Source organism: Ursus arctos, chromosome X (genome assembly GCF_023065955.2).
Source record: "Ursus arctos isolate Adak ecotype North America chromosome X, UrsArc2.0, whole genome shotgun sequence".
Classification (NCBI taxonomy): domain Eukaryota; kingdom Metazoa; phylum Chordata; class Mammalia; order Carnivora; family Ursidae; genus Ursus; species Ursus arctos.
Genome location: NC_079873.1, coordinates 13,159,242 through 13,181,138, shown reverse-complemented (window position 1 = coordinate 13,181,138; position 21,897 = coordinate 13,159,242). Strand labels below are relative to the sequence as shown.

Sequence of the window (21,897 nt, the reverse complement as noted above, 5' to 3'; positions counted from 1 at the left end):
CCTGCTTGTGCTCTACTGCTCTCTGTCAAATAAATAAAATCTTTAAAAATGAAATAAAACAAAGCCTTTTATATTTAACCAGAGGACACAAAAACCAATTTTTAGTTTCAATGATTTTGCTATTGTTTTCCTACTCTCTATATCATTTATCTCAACCCTACATCATTTCCTTCCTTCTGCTACCTCTGGGTTTAGCTTGCTCTTATTTTTCTAATTTCTTACGGTGTAAAGTTAGCTTATTGGTTTTGGATCCCCCTTTTTTTTTTCATATAAGTGCTTATAGGTATAAATTTCCCCAGGGTACTGTTAGTACTGTTATCCCTGCATCTCATAGGTTTTGGTATGTTTTCCCTTTCATTCATCTCAAGGTATTTTCTAATTGCACTTGTAATTTCTTCTTTGACCTACTAGTTTTTTAACAGTATGTTGCCTAATTTCCACATGTTAGTGAATCTTCCTGTGTTATATCCATTAATGATTTCTAGTTTCATTCCACTGTGGTCACTTTGTATGATTTCAATCTTTTTAAATTTATCGAGACTTGTTTTGTGGCCTAACATCTGGTCTATCCTGGGGAATGTTCCGTGTGCACAAGAGAAGAAGTGCCTTGTGCTGTTGTTGGGTAGAGTGTTCTATAGATGTCGCTCAGGTCTAGGGGATTTAGAGTGCTGTTCACGTCCTCTATTTCCTTACTGGTCTTCTGTCCAGTTGTTCTATCCATTACTAAAAGTGAGATTTTGTATAACTGTCTGCTACTCCCTTCAATTCTACTGGGTTTTGCTTCATACATTTTGGGGCTCTGTTGTTAGGTGTGTATATTTTAATAAATTTTTTACCATCTTAATGGAGTGACCCTTTAATCGATATATGATGTCCTTCTATGTCTTGTAACAATTTTTGTCTTTAAGTCTATTTAGTCTGATGTGACTAAAGCCAACCAGGCTCTCTTTTGGTCACTATTTGCATGAAATATCTTTTTCCATTCTTCCATTTTCAACCTATTTTTAACACTGTATCAAAAGTGAATCTCTTACAGACAGCATATAGTTGGATTATTTTTTAAATCCAACTGTTTCTGCCAATTAATTGGAGGTGTTTATCCATTTAAAGTAATTCCATATAAGGAAAGATTTACTTCTGCCATTTGTTGTCTGTTTTCTATGTCTTATACCTGTTTGGTTCCTCAGTCCTTCCATCATTTCTCTTTTTATGATTAACTGATTTTTTTTCTAGTATACCATTTTTGTTACCTTCTCATTTTCATATTTTTTATATTTTTTAGTTTTTTTCCTTCGTAGTCACCCTAAGGATTGTTATAAAGTTCAAATTTGAATTAATACCAACTTAGTGTCAAGAATATACAAAAACTCTACTCCTTTATAGCCCTGTTGCCCCTTATATTATTATTGTCACAAATTATATCCTTATACATGTGTGCTCATTAACAGATTTGTAATTATTGTTTTAAGTATTTTTCTTTTAAATCATATAGAAAACAGAAGAATTACAAATCAACACTACTGGCTTTAAGATTCACCATTCTTCATTTCTTGTTGTGGCTTCGAGCTACTATAAAGTGTCCCTTTCATTTCGGTCTGGAGAACTCCCTTTAGCACTTGTTATGGGGCAGGTCTACTAGTGACAAACTCCTTGAGTGTTTGCTTATTGGGGAATGTCTGTCTCCAGTGACACTGTCTGTCAGGGTATGAAGTGCCTCCCCAGGCCACCTGTTGCCATCAGATTAGGGTTAGGAGACCCCTTTGGTCTCTGCTAAAACCATGTTTTCCAGCTAGGAAAGTACCATCCCAGGTTGTCTGCTGCCACCAGGTGAGGGACAAGAGACCAATTTCCAGATTGGTCTCTGATGACACGAGAGGGAGGGACATCCATGGTGTTTGAATGGGGTAGAGCAGGTGTTGCCAAAAGGTTTCCATCTAGCTTATCTACCTTTGGCTAGACAGTAGACTTTTCTCAAGGGCTTTTTTTTTTTTTTTGGTCTATATTTGTTGGCAGTTTCAGTTTGCAGGCTTCTCCAGTACTCAGTCCAGGATATACGGGAGATTTTTTTTTTTTTTTTTACAACTCAGGGAACTCACTGCCATGCCATTACTCAAGTCCTAAGGCCCTAGCCAGTCCACTTTCCTGTTTATATCTTTCAAAGTCCTCTTTCTGTTTATTACGTCCAGGACTTTTAGTTGTACTTAGCAGTGGGGGGAAGTAAGGAGAAATTAGTTTAAATCATCTTGTCCTCAATTGTGTTTTATGATGTTTCAACTATATTTGCAACAAATTTTTTCTTGGATAGAGGAATACAACACAGAATCAGAAACCTTAAGCACTAGAAGGATCTATCTACTCTAAGCTTCACATTTTATAGAAGAGGCAGTAGGTCTGTGAGACTAATCTGCTTACTTCCCACAAAGCTTACAGAGTAGTGAAGCTAAGAACCAGAGCACAGACACATTCATATCGTGCTCTACAGCTTTCAGTATGTTCTTTCATCATCACGAATGAAGGTAGACCCTAGGCCTAGACCTTCTTTCCTTAATTACAGAAATACTCATTAACATACTGTGATTTTTAGCTAATCTATAGCATGCACTGTAAGACAGAACAGGGTAACACTCTGGAACAAAAGTGAAGGTGGCATCCTAGGTGATAGGTTTGTAAATTCTCTTCAGAATAATTACGAAGTTTCTAATACATGAATACATAGAAAAATACCTCTATAAAAATACATATACTAAACTTAAATACGATGAGTGAAAATTAGGATGGTGTATATATCTTTGAAAGCTCACAAATATGCTTTATCTACATAGCCAATATATTAAGGTGATTCGATGAGTAATGTGCATTACATGAGATTTGATGTATGCCCACTGAGTTAATTTGATCAAGAGAAAAGCCGTGAAATGCTAGAAGTGATGACATTTCCATACTGTTTATACTTAAAGAATGTTTTCTTACAGATATTTAAAGTTGCCAATGAGATAGTACTTCATTTTACTCTATTAAAAATGATTTAGTATGTGTTTAAAATGGATTGAGTATGCATGTTAAACTTTAATCAAATTTGCATTTTAAAAATCTATTAAATAATCCTGGGAGAAACTTACATAATCACCAGTAATGCCCCCCCAAAAGGCCAAGAGAAAAAGAGTAAGTGTGTGTGAGCTCTAAAACTCTTAATTTCTTCCAGGGGAATTTACTATTTTGTATCACCAATTAATACATTAACTTACAATAAGAATACCTGAAATAACAGGATATTATACTATAAGGACATTTTCTAGAATAGCATAGTGTCAAGTATTTCGGAAATAGTTCAGGGCCTAGAAACTGCCATTTGAGTTTAAGTGAGCTCGTCTTTCCTTCCGAATGAAAAGAGGGTAGGATCATATTTAAAAAGTTGTGTCTAAGAAATTTGGCTTTGAAATGGAACAGCAAGCTCAGCATATTCCTACTGGGTTCAGTAGTGCCTCAGGGACCTCATTCTAGCCAGATGACAAAGTTAGATGAAAGATTTGCTGTGTGGACTATGGTTTCCTCAAGGCCATCTGGGTTCATGGCTAGTCCTTCACAATAGTACACACAGGACCTGAGGTGCACAGTGGCTAGTCCCTCCAGCAAAACCATCCCATCAAGCCCTCTAACCCTGCTGGAGTCAGCCATCCCAAGAACTGAGACTCCCAAGGCCATCCATCAGGATCTGGGTTCTTGTCCCCACAGGGTATGGGTACATCTCCTAACCTGACTTCATGTCTCCCACCCTCCCCAACTCAAGAAAGACTTCCACTGTGCGCTGTAAGAACTCAGGGCATGGGGGGCCTGGGTGGCTCAGTCATTAAGTGCCTGCCTTTGGCTCAGGTCATGATCACAGGGTTCTGGGATCAAGCCCCGCATCAGGCTCTCTGCTCAGTGGGGAGTCTCCTTTTCCCCTCTCCCTCTGTCCCTCACCCTACTTGTGCTCTCTCTCTCTCAAATAAATAAATAAAATCTTTAAAGAAAAAAAAAAAGAACTTAGGGCATACCACTAACAAATCCTGTAGATTCTCAACTTCATCTCTGAACATTCCTCCTCTTGCCCTAATTCAGTGTTTCTCAATCCCAGCTACACTTCAGAATCATGTGGGAAGCTTCGTAAAACTCCCAATGCCTGGGCCTCCCACCACACCAAAATCTCTGGGGGTGGGACCCAAACCTCAGCAGGTTTAAAGCTCTCCCCCAGATAATTCCTGTGTGTACAATGTGAGTACCACTGGGCTAACTTACACCCTGTGCTCTCCCGTCAGGGGCTGCTCCCCCAACAGAACTCTCTTGTCAGGGGGCCCTCCTTTCCCTAAGCTTTGGCACCACTGGCCTCAAGTGGGCAGGCCACTGGCTCTTCCCTGCCACATCCAACCACTAAATCTCTCTCCCCTAAAATCTAGCTTTCTAAATTTCAGACAGTTCCTTGAACACATGGGGATCTCTTGCATGCCTGCCTCCTTGCATTTGCTTTTTCTCTATAGTAATGCTCTGAACCCCTCAGCCACCTGAAAAGAAAAGTTCTCTTGTTTAAAACTCATTTCACTGGTCACCTTAGCCCTTCCATGAAGCCCTCTTGGTCTAAGCTTAAAAGTATTGATCTAATGCTTCCTGCACAGTACTTTCACCCTACAGTTCTATTTTAGTACTCATTGCATTGCAAGTGAGAAGCGCTTGCTGTTATAAGGTAAGAAATTAGTGGTATAAATAGGAAAATTCTGAGCACATTAGTCTACGGGGAGCCCCAATTCATCAAATGTGGTGCTAATATAAAACTGAAAAGGTTATCCTTTATACCAAAAAACCTCTTTTTTAAATAAAGATTATTGCCATAAGAAATGTGGCATGAGATCAATACTATTAAAGAGATTTGATTATTGGAGTACCAAATAGGCCCTTAGGAGAGAACTGACCTATGGGACAAGCACCAACTCTGTGGATGGAATTTTACTCAGTTTATATGCATACCAACAGTGAGCTACTAAGTTTAACTCTCATGTTAACACTGCTCCATATGAAACAGTTAACTCTAACTGCTCTTTAGTCATTTATGTTATGAGTCAATCTTTTTTAAAAAATTAATAAATAAATGTGTCACCTCTTCTGAGCTGAGCCAAAATACCATGACCTGGTCTCTAGCCTGTCCTCAAGAAAACATGGAACACAAACCATTTGATTCTTTATATATTCACTTGGTCCCTCTTGATCTTACCTATAGCATGAAAAATAAAAAGATCTGTTTCTTTGAATTTATTCCTTTTCCTAACTCCAGGGCCCCATTTGTATAATTTACTCCAGATGTCCATATCACACTGGTTCTTAGTATAAGTAAGGGCCAGCTAAACTGCATTTTATGCTGAAAATATATACCTCATCTCTCTCACTTGATAAAAGTAGAGATATACTTCTAGCGTATATAGAAATGATCTCTATATACCTTTGTGGACACATCTGCAAATGCACAAATGCTTTTCTCTTACATACTTAAAACCTCAAAAGACATCACTGACTGGCCACATAGTTTTTAAAATAGTTGTTCCTTTTTAGGGAACAGAATGTTTTCTTGTTTATTATAATCTAGTCTTAACCATTTATCAAGTTAAATAATATGAAAATTTTAAATCCAGGGCCACCTGGGTGGCTCAGTTGGTGAAGCATCTGCCTTCAGCTCAGGTCATGATCCCAGGGTCCTGGGATCAAGCCCCACATCGGGCTCCCTGTTTGGCAGGGAGTCTGCTTCTCCCTCTCCCTCTGCCTCTCTCCTTGCTTGTGTGCTCCCACTCTCACTCTCTCTCTCTAATAAATAAAGTCTTTAAAAAAAAAAAGAAAATTTTAAATCCAAAACCTTTTTATCTTAATCTCTTCTCAGAGCTACTGATAAATTTAAGATTTAAATTATACCAAGTTTCCTTGTTTCTCCCCAGGCACTAAGTTTAAGCCTCATAAAAAACTCTCTGAGGTTAGGCGTATATATTTTTTTCCAAAGTCAGGTTGATTGTCCACATATAACAAGGAACACTCAAAAAAATGTTTAACAGAGCAAAAGAAGAGCTCAAAGTGCTTAAGTTTGCTGTAATAAAGCTTGTTGTGAAGTGGTAAAAATGACCTCATGAGAGAGTAAGCCAGAAGGAAAAGTAAAGCAAATAAGAAAACACAACAAATTGAAAACATGACAACTAAAAATCCGAAGCTAACGTGTGGTAAACTTTCTTTTTCAGTTTCAACTCTTCTAGGGGAAACTACTGGCCTAAGATATAAAAATTTAACTTTAATCACATAATATAGAGAGGAGGTGACAAATGAAAGCAGTTTGGAAATATTCTTACAAATATCTTAAAGCTGGTGGAGAATAATGTTCCCTAACAAAGCCCTCAGGGGATTGTTAAGTCTTGTATAAATAAAGAGGTGAATGGTCACACACACACTACGAAATTGCACGCTTTACCAAAATTGACCAGGTTTCCTTACTATAGGACTTCAAACCCTTTAATGAGCCCATACGCACTGTGAATCTCCACAAGTGGGTACTGAGGCAGCAGCCTGCAAATTTGTCTTACCACAGAGCCCTGTTAATATCTCCCAGAAGACCGCTTTATCACAAGCAGTTTGGGAAAAACTAGAATACACAGGTGCTCCATCCACGTGGTTAGGTGAGCCTTTCCCAGGGCCATTAGCAATTTGACACTGCACAACGACTAAATACAGTCACATGTTCAGTACCCAGGATTTCCTCTGGTGAATGTGTGTGTCCCACTCACAGTGGAGGAAAAGGGGAGAGTAGGGGGAGGGAAGTGGCGAAGGGATTTTCTGCCTGCATTTCTTACACACCTGTTTCTGTAGTCTGAAATCTCCATAGTTAGGCAGCTGAGTTGGAGGCTTGGGCTGAGCACTGCGCTCACTGTTTACATTGTGATGGGAAATCTGGTAGACAAAGAAGCAGTCTCATTCATTAACAGTGACTTGAGAATTCCCAGCCCCCCATCAGATCCTTGGTCACTAAGACCCCAAGTAGGCAGGAAGCCCACCTCAAGCAGGTCAGATGAGGACTGCTGATAGCAGCAACACATTTCACAACCAGGAAGTCACTCCTGTTACTTGTACAGTAGAAGATAAGGAGGTTGATCACAAAAGCCCTTTCAGGCACGTCTGCCATGCATTCATCCAGGTGGTACCCAAGCCCTAGTATGAGACCAGCAGCTGGTAGATAACTACCTCCAGAATGCCCACTATTTTGCTGTGACAAAGCCCAGGTTTGCTGTTGGTGCCAGTCAGGAGTTTGGTCCCATCTAGGTCCTCCAGAGGGGGGACATGGTGAAAGCCTCACCGGCCAGAGCAACAGATCACTGTCTTACTGTATACGTAGACACTTCAGCTCCAATGATGGGGAGTACAGGGACTTTTAGGAGATGGACCTCAATTTGGGAACTGGCTCTACCTATTTACTAGCTATGTCACCTTGGCTGACTTGCTTAACTCCTGTTTTGGCTCCTCTGTAAAAAAATAAAGGATATTAACACCTACTTCATAGGATTTTTGTGAAGATTAAATAATGCATTGAAAACACTTAGCACAATACCTGGTCTACTGCAGATGCTCAAGAAACAGAGCTAACAATTTAAATGAGCAGATATTATAACCAGGGAAAAGCTAAGGACAGAACTAAAGTTTGCCATTAGATATACAGCAGGGACTCAATAAATAATTGTTGACTGATTAATCAACAACTTTTAAAGCCAATCCTGGAGTATTAGAAAGGGGGTTTTCACTCGCTTATATGTGAGTCAGGAAGAACAGGGCTTTTTATTACCCTTCAAACTGAGGAAGGAAAACAGTACTCATTGTATTTGCACCTCAGGCTGAGTGGATGCTAAAGATGATCTAATTCTCTAAAAGAAGGACAAGCAAATGTTCAAAGTGGTTTCGGTGACTCAGCAAGTCCTAAGATGTGCCATATGGAAAGGTATGTTCTGAAGCACCTAGAGCAATAAGGTAGAAACTGGGACTGTTTATAGAGAAAGTTCCCAACGTTTTCTGCTGAAAGTTAGAGGGCCTTTAAAGACAGAAAGTCTCTTCAGCAGCAATTAATGAAAGGAAAGATCTGTAGTGCCCTTTACCACGCTCTGCAGATTTGCTGCTTGCTTCTCATTTCCAACTCTACAAGGAGTGTTGATGAATAAGGTCATAGTAGCACATATAAATAAGGCAGAATTAATTCACAAGTGAAACAGATTTTGGTTGACACACTCTCCCAACTCCTGCTGTTTCAGCTTATTGTTCCAAAGGAAAATACCATCCTAAAGATAAAGAAAGCACTGTAGGCCCAAACCATAGCGCTAAAACCATGGTGATGACCATTAATTATGGAGAATTAACACAGTTCCTAAAATACTGATGAAAATATACACACCCCAAATGCACATATTATACAGAAAAACCATGTCCCCCCACCGCCCAACTGGAGAGGCCCATTCTTCTACATCTTTCTCTCTCTGAAAATGACATGCAACCCTGTATGGCCAAAGGTGAACCAGTATGCATTTGTTTGGTTGCTTATTGAGGAAACTTTCCCTTTTCCACATGAGGTTGGGGGACTGGCTGGATAAGAAGAAATACAACCACTCTCTGCTCTCTTTGTCCAGATGTCATCTTGGGAATGTGACCGGCCAATTCTGTGGCTATCGACCCTTGCAAAGGAAGCACAGTGGTAGGACAACTTCCCTATACCCAATAGTTCACAGAAATCAACTTCTGTTTCCTACCTGGGATGGACAAGGTCTTGGAGGGAGCGCAGGTGGTGGAGGTAACAATCCTGACTTAGTAGCTGAAAAGAAAAACACATACTGTTAAGAATTACCAAAAACACATCAGGTGCTGCACTCAGGGTAGAGTCTGCTTGAGATGGTCTCTCCCCCTCTCCCTCTTCCCTTCCCCCTTCTCTCTAAAATGAATAAATACATATTTTAAAAAAAAGAATTACCAGAAACAAAACAAAATATCCTTCCACTTTTTAACTAGGAATACCAATTGCAGTTAACATGTTTAAGTTATTAAAATCCACCTGAAGGCTTAATTTTTAAAAAAGCAGTACATGCTATTTCTAATCCCTTTTTCATTTTCATCCTACCTACCCCAAATCCAATTATTTATATAGGCTGTTTTGATTAAGACAGTATAGAACAGTAAGGAAAAGATACCCTTTGATCAAAGGACTGGAACCCAGCATGGGAAAGGCAGTCAATCCCTCATTATTCTGATGTTAATTATTTAGTTTCAAATAATCTAGGCCCTTCGGTTTCTCTAATATTTCTCCCTATCTCTTGGCCATTACACTACTCATTAGCTTAGCAAGTGGGCTATAGAAATGAAGGAAGCCAGAGTCCCCATGGGCAGCTCTGCTACCATGTAAGCTAGTGGGTCTGACAGCAGCAGGGAGGCTGAAAGAGCTGGGACTAAATGATGTTGAGGGACCCTTCAAAGATCTCGATTTCCTTTTCTCTCCCTGATCCTTATTAGCAGAAATAATAAAATCTGTTTCTATAATAATCTGGCCCCATTCAAAGGATGTTTTAAACAAAAGTTTCAGTCTAATTTTTTTTAATTTTGTGAGATATAGAGAAATTTTGAGTTAAGCCAAGAATGTCCGAGTTGTAACTAAATGAAAATAAACATCTGCTAGTGAATTATAAATAAAGCTCATAATCATGCACAAGAAATGTTTATTATCACACACTGGCAAGTTAAACCATATTCTTTACAAACTCCTTTAAAAAGCACACTGTGCTCTATAATAACCATACCTAGTTTATTGGCAATTCTATAATATGTGTGCTAATATTTGGACAATTTTCTGTGACTTAAAAATAAATCATAGCAATATGCCAAGAACATGAAAGTTTTTGCAAATCACTTTTGATCTGACCGAGCTAGATCAGACGAGCCAGAAGATAGAGTCTAGGGCTTTCCATAAAGATAACTTAAGAGTAATTTCATAGAGATTTGCATTCTGAGCCAGTGCACAGATCTGGTACAACCATGTGGGCCCATCAAGGATTTCCCTCAATCTGTCTTTCATTAAAATTTATGAAACACATCAGTGGGTCAAAACTCCAGAGGTGGTGAGACCTTGAACAGCCTTCGATGACAAAGCATGTAGCAGCAGAAAAACTAAAGCCTCAGGGATTATCTATCTCAGGGCCCCTTCCAACTCTAAATGTCCTCAGGATTGGGCCTTTAAATTACCAGTTTCCCTAAAAACAAAACTTTTAAAATCTACACATGCTTTTAAAGGAAAGGCCTTTCACCGGAACAAAGTGTGTGTTAAAATAACCCTTTATTAACAAGAGGACTAAGAATTGATAAGCCAATTAAATAAACAAATTTCTGCTTCCAGCAAGAGGGAATAACAAAGACCAGATTTACCCTCCCATTTGAAACAGCCAAAAACAAACACGTTTTTTAATATGAAACAACAGTTTTAAGACATGAGAGCAAAATGTATAAAACAACAGTTTTTAAGACACTAGGAAATTCTGCAACAAAATACAGTGATCCCTGAGAGACAGGAAACCAACCAGTGAGTCCAATGTCTCACTGTCTCTGCTTAGTGTACTCAGATATAGGACGTACACCCAGATACATTTCCGATTCACTTCATTTTTACTATTTTTTAATTAAAAAAAAAAATGCCGGGGCTCCTGAGTGGCTCAGTTGGTTAAGCGTCAGCCTTCGGCATAGGTCAAGATCCCAGGGTCCTGGGATGGAGCCCTGCATCGGGCTCCCTGCTTAGCGGGGGGCCTGATTCTCCCTCTCCCTCTCCCTCTGTCGCTCCCACTGCTTGTGCTCTCCTGCTCCCTCTCTCTCTGTCTCTGTCAAATAAATAGATAAAATCCTTAAAAAATAATAAAAAAATAAATAAAAAACAAATGCCTTATTTTTGTAAAAGATGATATGAGGGTGTTTCTGAATATACTTTTGGATAAAACCCTATCACCTATGAATATTCACAGCAATTTGGTTTCCTCTTTTCAGTACATTTATCTATTTTTTTAAAGATTTTATTTATTTATTTGACAGAGAGAGAGCCAGCGAGAGAGGGAACACAAGCAGGCGGAGTGGGAGAGGAAGAAGCAGGCTCCCAGCAGAGGAGCCTGATGTGGGGCTCGATCCCAGGACTCCGGGATCACGCCCTGAGCTGAAGGCAGACGCTTAACGACTGAGCCACCCAGGCGCCCCACATTTATCTATTTTTTTGTTCCTATCTTACTTACTTGGTTAGAACATCTACTGTAAAGTTGACTTATAATAATCATAGGGGTATTCTTATCTTCTCTTGATCTCAAATGGAAGGCTTTCACTATTTCAACATTAAGTATGGTATTTGCTGTAGGTTTGTGTAGAAACCCTTTAACAGATTATGAAAATTCCCACCTACTATTATTTTGAAATTTGTTGATAATTTGTTGATACATTTTAACCAAAACTGCATGTCCACCCAATGAGATGATAGTATGACTTCTCCCCTTATAATTAGTTAATACGACAAGTTACATTATAAATTTTTAAATATTAAAACACCCTTGCCAACCTAGGATAATCCCAACTTTGTCAGGTTTTTATATCTGCTTAGATTTAGTTGGCTAATATCCTATTTAGGATTTTTGCCAAGTATATTCATAAGTGAGACCGGTAAGTGAGTTTCATTTCCCATATGGTAATCTGTTAGGCTTGATTCTGCTGGAGAGAGTTACCCATCTATACTCTGGAATAGGCTGCTTTTGTTGTTGAACGTCAGGTAAAACTTGACGGCAGAAGCATCTGGACCTGGAGTTTTGTTTGGAACAAGATTTTTAATGACTTCACTTCTTTAACTGTTACAGGATTATTCAGACTTTCTAATTTTTAAGTCAGTTTTGATAAATGATATTTTTCTAGACATTGTCTAAATGTTCATATTTATTGCCATAAAGACACTTCCCATGCCCTCCTCTACTCTACTCCTCTTAATCTCCCATGCATATAACTTTTGTTTTCTACTCCTAATACTATTTGTATCATCGCTCTAGCTTCCCTTGATTTAGCTCACCTGGCATTTGTCCATTTTATTACTTTTTTCAAAAAACCAACTTTCCTGAGCCTCTGTAGTGTCTGCTTACTTTCTGTGTCATTAATGTCTGTTCATCTCCTTGAATTTTCTTTCTTTGGGCTTATCCTATTGTTCTTTTTCTAGCTTAAATTACTTGTTTAACTGATTAATTTCCAGCGTTTCTTCTTTTCTAACGTGTTTAGTGTTACAAATGTTCTTCCAAGTGTCACACGTTTTGATCTGTTCTCATTCAGTTGTAAAGTTTTCCTAGTTTCCCTTACAGCCTCTTTTATGATACTACTTTCTGTCTGAAGTTCATCCTTTAAAATTTCCTTCATGGATAGTCTGTTAGTAGCAAGCTTAATCAGTTTGTGTGACTGAAAAGTCTTTATTTTACCCTCATTCTCCAAAGATTATTTCACTGGGCATAGATTCTAGATGGACAGCTATTTTCTCACAGCACATTAAAAATAACATTTCACTATCTTCTGGCTTTCATTATTGCTGTGGAGAAGTCAGGTGTCAACAGAATCGTTGTTTTTGGTAAGTAGTCTGTCTTCTCTCTGGTTGCTTTTTAAATCTCTTTGTGGTGCTCTGTAGTACTTAACTTGACACTGAGTCTGCCTGTTTATTTCTTCATCCTCTTTTTTTTTTAAGATTTTATTTATTTATTTGACAGAGAGAGAGATAGCCAGCGAGAGGGGGAACATAAGCAGGGGAAGTGGGAGAGGAAGAAGCAGGTTCCCAGTAGGGAGCCCAATGCGGGGCTCAATCCCAGGACCCTGGGATCACGCCCTGAGCCGAAGGCAGACGCTTAACGACTGAGCCACCTAGGCGCCCCTATTCTCTTTTTCTTTCATAACCTACTGAGCTTCACTAGAATTTCTTTTTTTTTTTTTTTAAAGATTTTATTTATTTATGTGACAGAGAGACAGCCAGTGAGAGAGGGAACACAGCAGGGGGAGTGGGAGAGGAAGAAGCAGGCTCCTAGCGGAGGAGCCTGATGTGGGACTCATCCCGGTACGCCAGGATCACGCCCTGAGCCGAAGGCAGACGCTTTAACGACTGCGCTACCCAGGCGCCCCTTCACTAGAATTTCTGAACCATGTGGCATCCTATTCACTCTGGGAAATTCTGAGTGATTCTCCAAATAGTCTTTCTGCCATTTTCTCTTACCTTTCCTTCTGGAGTTCTTTGTCTCAACTGCGCTGTGTTCTGGATAATTTTCTAAGATCCACGGTTCCATTAACCAATTCCCTCTTCAACTGTGCTTAATGTCCTGTTAATCCAGTCTTTAAGTTTACTTCAATGACTAAGTGTTTCATTCCTAGTTCTATCTGATCTGTTTTCAAAAATTTTTTTTTCATTTTTATAATATCTTGGCTATGTACTCATTTTCTCCATCTCCTTTTCTTTCAATTTATTAAACATATTTATGTAACAGTCTGTGTTTGATAATCCCACAATCTGAGGGCTTTGTATTTACTACTCTTTTGCTGCTCCTGCTAGCTCTCTCCCACTGTGTTCCATTTCCTTGAGTGCTTGGCAACCTTTGACTCTGAATGCACACCCCTTGGAACTTTACCTGTAGGAATTGGGCCTTGTGTGGAAACTGGGTTCCTCCTCTTCTGTGTCTGCCAGAAACCCGAAGGTGCTTATCAACCTGGGATCACTTGAAACTAAAAGCTTGGCTTGATACTGTATAGGATTCCTAGTTTTTGCTGTCCTGAATTTTATTAAGTGTCCTATAGTAAGACTTTTGAGTCTAGATAGTAGCTTGAATATTTTCAACTAATCTCACTCTCACCTCGTTAACACAATAGTGAAAAGAACTGTTTAAATTTTCTTGTTTAAATTTGGAACTGGGAAAATGGATGAGTGGCTGATAGCTAAACAAGCAGTAGAGAAAGCAGACAGTAACCAAGGTGTACCACAGAAGCCCCCCAGTTCTCAAGAACTGATGACATCAAACTTCTCTGGAAGTAGAGGTGAAATGAAGAAAGCAATAAAAAGTAAAGAAAATTAACTAATAGTGAATCCTATTTCCTACCCTTTAGAAGGGCATGCCTCGACAATACCCTTGAAGATCAGGTTCCAGCTACACCTCATGCAGGTTTTGGCTTCAGGATCCCTGTTCCTATAGTCCCTTCCGCTTGTAGTGTCCATGCCCTACCCCTACTCCACCTGGATAACTCAGAATATAGTAAGTGTCCAACAAATATCTGTTTGAACTAACATAAGAAAGAACTACAGGACCATGATCCATCCCCATATTAAAAAAAAAAAGACTAACTGAAACCGTTTAGGAGTAGTTAGATCCTGAGATTTTTCTCCCACATTCTGCATATTTTTATCATGTTTCCCACTCCAGCAAAAGGCTAGAGGTATCCTTCCTCTCCAGGGAGGACACCAGGCCCAGACGAAGGCATCGGGCCATATTGAAAACAGGGGGATCTAGTAAATGTATACATTCTGAAACTGTCAACCCTCTTCCTCTCTGCTCTCAGACTTTTGTATCCAGAGATTCAAAGAAGTGCTCCAGGGAACTGGACCAGCCAAGAAGGAAGATTCAGACATCAAGAGATCTCTAACAAGATGACAAATCAGATCATTCTACCATGAAACCCACAGATGGCGAGTCTTATCCATTTATCCACATATTCTAATCAGCTTTTTACCCCCTTTCTTAAATAGACACAGATAATGAAGTATTATCAGATATCTGCAGAAAAATTTCTAAGATAGAGTAATAGAAATAATAGAAATAGAAAAAAGGTTAATTTCAAAGATACAGATTAGATCTATAGTAGGAGAAAAAATTTTAATGTATATTAGTATCATCGTAATAATCATTCAGTTTATTCCAGAATTACTTAAGCATTCACTGTGTATCAGGCATTGTTTGAGGTACTGTGAAAATATCAGTAAAAAAAAAACAGGAAAAAAAGCTCTACCTTCATAAGCTTTATTTTACTGAGAAGACAACTAACGGGGTGGGAGTAAGGAGTGAAATTTCTCAAAGTTATCAGGGAAATCCTCTGTAAGAAACAAGAGATGTTATTTGCAAAGACGAAGTACTCAGATGCTACTGAAAAAAAGAACAGTCAAATAATTTAAAAGAGCACCTGGAAATTAAAAACATGATAGCAGAAAGGGAAAGCTTAATAGTAAGATTCTAAGATAATCTAAGGAGATCTTTTTTAAAGGATTTATTTATTTATCTGAGAGAGAGCGGGGTGGGGGGCACGCACACACGAGCGCAGAGGGAAGGGGCAGAGGGAGGAGAGAGTTCCAAGCAGATGCCACGCTGAGCACAGAGCCCAATGTGGGGCTCGATCCCACAACGCTGAGATCACGACCTGAGCCAAAACCAAGGTGGGACACTTAACTGACTGTGCCACCCAGGCACCCCAATCTAAGGAGACCTTTTAAAAAGCAGGATAATATCTAAATAAAAGTTCCACAAAAAGAGAGAAAATAGCAGGAAAAAAAAAGTCACATGGTCCAAGAAAACTACCCAGAAATGAAAAATAGGACTTTCTAAATTAAGAGAGTCCACTGAGTACCCAGGACAATTGAAGAAAACAGACCCATGGCAAGGCACATCAATACAAAGTTTCAGGGACACTTGGGTGGCTCAGTTGGTTAAGTGTCTGCCTTCAGCTCAGGTCATGATCGCAGAGCCCTGGGATCGAGTCCCACATCAGGCTCCTTGCTTGGTGGGGAGCCTGCTTCTCCCTCTGCCTGCAGCTCCCTCTGCTTGTGCTGTCTCTCTCTCTCTCTCTCTCTCTCTCTCAAATAAATAAATAAAATCTTTAAAAAAATATATGAAGTTTCAAAATATTAGAGTTAGAAGATTCTACAACTTTCCAGCAGGGGGTGGAAGAGGAAGGCAGGCCACATCCAAAGGGATCAAGAGTCTAAACAGTTTTAGACTTTTAATATACCACTGAAAGCGAGAATTCATTATGCAATGTCATAAAAATTCTGAAGAAAACTGATTTCCAACCGATGGTTTAATACCCAAACAGGCAGCCTGCATGACGGTTCAATTGAAGGTATTCTGAGACATTCAAGGGCTCGTATTGAGCTCTATGCACCCTTTCCAAAAAAGCTACTCAAGGATGTGTTCTACCAAAGCAAGAGAGTAAACCAAGGAAGAGCAAGGCACAGGATAAAGAAGCTCCAACATGGGAGAAAGAAGAAGAGAACCCTTTGATGACAGAGAAGGGAGATGCCATGATGAAAACTATATACCAGGCATAGAAGACAATCACTGTACATTTCTTCAAACAGATGAAACTAATACCTGTGTCGGAATCTCATAAGAGGAACTTTAGAAAATTGAGGGAGTCTACGGTTCCTTCAAGGGGCAAGTACACTGAAAAGAAACAAGCTGATTATGCACTCCAAGGCCAACAAAAACCTGCACAAGAAAAATAAATAATTTACTATATGGCTTACATAGCCGTAAGAATAATATGAACACTAAATACTGATCTACTCTAACTGTACTGAGAGGGTGAAAGAGGAAAAAAGGTGCTAGAAGGGGAAGGCAGCAGATGATGACTACGACTGAAAAGTCAACAAGAGGTTATATACAAATGTGTTATTTTGAAATGTGAATACCAAAAGAATATCAACAACTCTGTAGCAGAGTGTACTCTCTCATGCCTTGAGGCACATCAGTGAGGCACTTCCCAAACTTCAGTTTGTTCCCTCAGTTCAGCATGGAGCCCTGGGCCTTCCCCTCCACCGTATCAGGGCATCAGCTGTGATTATTCACTTTTCCAGCTTTTTCCCTCTCTTTCCAGAAGTCATGTCCACTGACCCTCAGTCAAGAGAAGGTAAAACTAAGCGTACCCACTCACTTCACTTCACTCCAGATTTGGAGTTTCAGTAAGAAATCTCAATATTTGCCTACTCACACATACGGCTTCTAGAAGGGGGAAGGCAGAGTCAAGCCTCAGGATTTCCCTTAGCTGCTACTCTTTCAAAAAAAAAAAAAAAAAAACGGCATTAGCTCATGCATCTTTCCTTATTTGGTTCCTGCTGAAAAATCTCTTTTACGTGTTTATGACTCCATGTTCATTTCCTTTAACAGTAGGTGATATTAATCTAGCTTCATTCTACCAAGTTTATGTCTGATTCATCTTTTTATCTCCCAGAGCACCTAAACATACTGCCTTGCGTGTATTAAGTATTCACATGATGGGTGAATAACTGGAATTGAATTTAGTAAAATATCTCCTCTTATAATAGTTTCAGTCCATTCATGATCTTAAATTGGATTCAAATATTTTTTCTGGCATGCTTCAATCAATTTAAAAAAGAGAAAGGGGCGCATGGGTGGTTCAGTCAGTTAAGCGTCTGCGTTCAGCTTGGGTCATGATCCCAGGGTCCTGGAATGGAGCCCCACATCGGGCTCCCTGCTCAGTGAGGAGTCTGCTTCTTCCTCCTCCTCTTCCTGCTGCTCCCCCTGCTTGTACTTACTCTCTCTCTCTGTCAAAGAAATAAATAAAATCTTTACAAAATAAAAATTAAAAAAATTAAAAAGAGAAAAAGTACCTTCATGCAAAGTGAAACTGAAAAAACACTGGCTGAGTAACCTAGCGTACACATGCAAAAGATGACAACGTACCTGTTAATAGTAACACCTGCTTTCCCAGAAGGGAAGAGAAGGAAAGAAGAGGGGAGGAGAACACTTCTGATGCATACATTGAAAACTACCATACGTGTGAAGCAATTGCAGGTTTATTCCTGAAGTCTCACAGTTAATAAGGTGGAATACCAGATATCAGCAAGGTTTTGTCAAATCAAAAAATTTTGTAAGTGTAATCAGGGGAAAAAAATAATAGATTCCCAAATCCTGAAAAACAGATTTAAAAGTTCATAAAACAAACTGCCATTTAATCCTAAACCCAGAAAACACAGAAACAATTACTAGTGTTTATTAAATTTATTGAAAGATGTGCATTTTCTAGCACTGATCTGTTGAATCTCAGGTTCCTGGTATCTTCATCCAAAACTTTAATCTCTAAAATTTTTTATCCTTTTATTATGCTTAGAAATTTCCAGACAAAATATTATCCATGTATATTACTGTCTATTTACTCATTTCCCTCAGATTTTTACAAAGCCCCAAATCAATGATTTAATGAAAACATGTTCCAAATTACTAAGTGGAAATAAAGCAGCAAATGTGGCAACTGAAAGCTGCAAGGAACAGAAATCCAATTCTTCAGGGGAGAGAAACTTGGAATAACTTCAGCTGTGAAAAGGCCTCCCATCCCCCCAAACTAGGAATATTTTATGAAGAAAATAAAAGCATTCAAATGCCAAAGGGAAAAAAAATACTTAAAGGATGGAAAATGTTGAAAGGAGCCGCCAATGGGACCTGTACTTTTAAGTATCAATCAAGTACAGAGTTAGCCATTTGCAAAGCTTCAAGGATTTCACCAGTGAGGACCATTCTTCTTCTTGGCAAGTTCATTAAAATGGTTGTTTCTTTGTAATAGAAATGTACTTTCTTTCCTTAATAATCACAAAAGCATGTGTGAGTCTATGCCTATCTCCTAATCACCCAGTTACACAGAGTGATGGGTTCATATGTCATATACACCACAAATATGATAAAATGTTTGCCAGGAGTACTTTTCCAACAAGAGCTGCTTCAATCCCCTGATAATGCCCCACTTCCCCCCAAACACACAAGCTCGTTAAATTCTCTGTTAAACACAACAATTATTTTTCACCAGTTAAAGGACAGGAACTTACACATAACTTGGAATTGTTCACCAGGGAAAATATTAATGACTGAGTTTGGAAAAGTAATGAGATCAAATTCAATTCTTCCACTTTGCGGATGAGAAAATTAAGGCCTGGAGAAGTAAAATGACATCACCAAAGCTACTATGGGGCAACAATCAGTATCACATTTTGAACCTACAGGACAGGTTACAGTAAAGAGCAGAAAAGGGCACCGAGATAGGGGATAAACAGCTGGACAGGTGTTATTGTATGTCCAGGGAATAAGCATGTCAGAAAGCTGAAAGTAAGAAAAGTATTGCAACTTCAAGGAACTAAAATGATGCTTCTGAATATGCTACATAATCAAATAAATAAGATGCTAGACACTATCTTAAAATGTGCCACTGTAGCAAATATTTAGCCTTCTAAATCATGTGATTACCTCTTCACAAGACTACATACGATCCCTTGCTTTAAAAAATACTCAGTGTAGTACTGCCATAAGGACATATAGATTAACAGACAGAATAAAGAGTCCAGAAACAAACCCTTATATTTACAGTCAAATGATTTTCAACAAAGGTGCCATGGCAACTCAACAGGGAAAAGAGAGTATTTTTCAACACGTAATGCTGAAACAACTAGATATCCACATACAAAGAAATGAACTTAGACCCTTAGCTCACACTAGAAACAAAAATTAAATCAAAACAGATTAGAGATATAAGAGCTAACATTGTAGTATTTTTAGAAATAAATAATAGAAAAGCTTCAAGACATTGGATTAGGCAGATTCCTTAAATACGACACCAAAAGCCCCATCTAAACAGGGAGGAATTGATAAACTGTACTTCATCGAAATGCAAAATTTTCTTGCTTCAAAATACACCATTAAGAAAACGGAAAGACATGGGGCGCCTGGGTGGCACAGAGGTTAAGCAGCTGCCTTCGGCTCAGGGCGTGATCCCGGCGTTATGGGATCGAGCCCCACATCAGGCTTCTCTGCTAAGAGCCTGCTTCTTCCTCTCCCACTCCCCTTGCTTGTGTTCCCTCTCTTGCTGGCTGTCTCTATCTCTGTTGAATAAATAAATAAAATCTTTAAAAAAAAAAAAAGAAAACGGAAAGACAAGTCACAGAATGGGAAGAAAATATTTGCAAATTACATATCTGATAAAGGCCTTGTAGATCCAGAACATACAAAGAACTCCAGAATATATAACTCAACAATAAAAAGACAAACACCACCCCTCCAAAAAGAAGACAAACACCCAATTTAAAAATGGGCAAATGATTTCAGTAGACATTTCACCAAAGATGACATAGGAATCATTAATAATCACAAGAAAAGATGCTCAACATCATTAGTCATCAGGGAAACAAATCAAAACCACAACGAAATGCCACTTCACACCCAGTGGGACAGCTATAATTTTAAAAAAAATAGTAAGCATTAGTAAAAATGGGAAGAAACAGTAACCCTCGCACATTGCTGGCGGAAAGGTAAAATAGTATGGACATTTTAGAAAACAGTTCAGCAGTTTCTTAAACTTACCATACACCCAGGAATTCCACTCCTAGGTCCTGTGCCAAGATAAATAAAAACATATGTCCCACAAAGACTTGCATGCAAGTGTTCATGGTAGCATTATTCCTAAACAGGCAAAAAGTATAAAAAATTCAGATGTCCATCAAACTGAAGAATGGAGAGACAAAATGCGGTATGTCCACAGAATGGAACACTATTCCACAATAAAAAATGAAATACTGCATGTGTTGTGATGAGCACTGGGTGTTATACGCAGCTAATGAATCACTGAACACTACATCAAAAACTAATGATGTACTACACAATGGCTAACTGAACATAATAATAAAAAAAAGAACAGCACTTTGAAAAAAAAATGAAATACTGATACATGCTACAACTTAGATGAACCTCAAAAACATCACACGAAGTATAGAAAGCCAGACACAGAAGACACTATATTGTATGATTCCATTTCTATGAAATGTCCAGAAAAGGCAAATCTATAGAAACAGGAGGTAGATTACTGGTTGTCTGGGGCTGGGCATGGGGATTGACTGTAAACAGGCATGAAGCATACTAGTGAGGTGCTGAAAAGGTTCCGAAACTGGATTATGGTCACAGCACAATTTGATAAATTTACTGGAAATCACTGAGCTGTATACTTACAATAGATGAACCTTATGGTCTGAAAATTATACCTCAATAGTTTTTTTCAAGCTAAAGGTGGGGGAAAAAGTATAACTAATCATGTGGGAGAGGGAACACAGACGAAACAAAATGGGCCATAGCTGATCATTGTTGAGGCCAGGGATTCAGTATACTATTCCTTTCCTTTTTTATATATATTTAACATAACAATTTGATAATTACAATTTATATCGATAATAACAATATTTGATCATCAAAAAAAGAAATAAATTCCTAAGATCTTCAAGTATTTATGAAGGCAAAACTTTCCTTTCTTCCTAAAGAACCTCGGGGAAATTGGCCCAACAGTGCAAATCACATAAAAGAAAAAAGAGGAAAACAATATTAGTTTCTTGCATATTGGGCACCATATCTATTCTTTAATATATCTTTTAACTTTAGATCTATTATTATCTATAGAAAAATAGTGAGGTGTACCCCCCAAATTAAATTAACATGGATTGTTTTCTCTGACACCAAATCTGTTGCAACAAAAACTTGAACAAAGAGGATTCTGAAGGAGAACAAAGCAATTACATTTTCTGGATCTCAGTCTCATCGCCTGTAATATGTGGGAGGCAGCCAAGATGACATATAAGTTATCTTTTAGCACTGACACTCAATGATTCTAGAATTTATTTCCCAGTTTTTTCCAGTAACTCCTTCTTCTTCTTTTTTTTTTAATGATTTTTTATTATATTATGTTAGTCACCATACAGTACATCCCCGGTTTCTGATGTAAGTAACTCCTTCTTCTTGCACCACAGGATATGTGATACAGGTTAGCAAGGTCCCAGACAGAGACATAGGCGGAGTTAAG

The 21,897-nt window shown here is 38.6% G+C and overlaps 1 protein-coding gene across 7 annotated transcripts in view; it reads right to left on the bottom strand.

Moving 5' to 3' along the window:
• REPS2 (RALBP1 associated Eps domain containing 2) overlaps nt 1-21,897 on the bottom strand; it is a 215,800-nt gene that overhangs the window by 51,985 nt on the left and 141,918 nt on the right. For 5 of the 7 annotated variants that reach the window (XM_057310284.1, XM_057310293.1, XM_057310292.1 and 2 more), the window contains exons 14-15: nt 8,790-8,851; nt 6,859-6,951 (exon numbers count right to left, since the gene is read on the bottom strand). In XM_057310284.1, the coding sequence (XP_057166267.1) occupies nt 6,859-6,951; nt 8,790-8,851 (155 nt within the window). The remainder of the gene's footprint in view (nt 1-6,858; nt 6,952-8,789; nt 8,852-21,897) is intronic. The other 2 variants (XM_026480258.4, XM_057310299.1) reach the window with 1 other exon arrangement.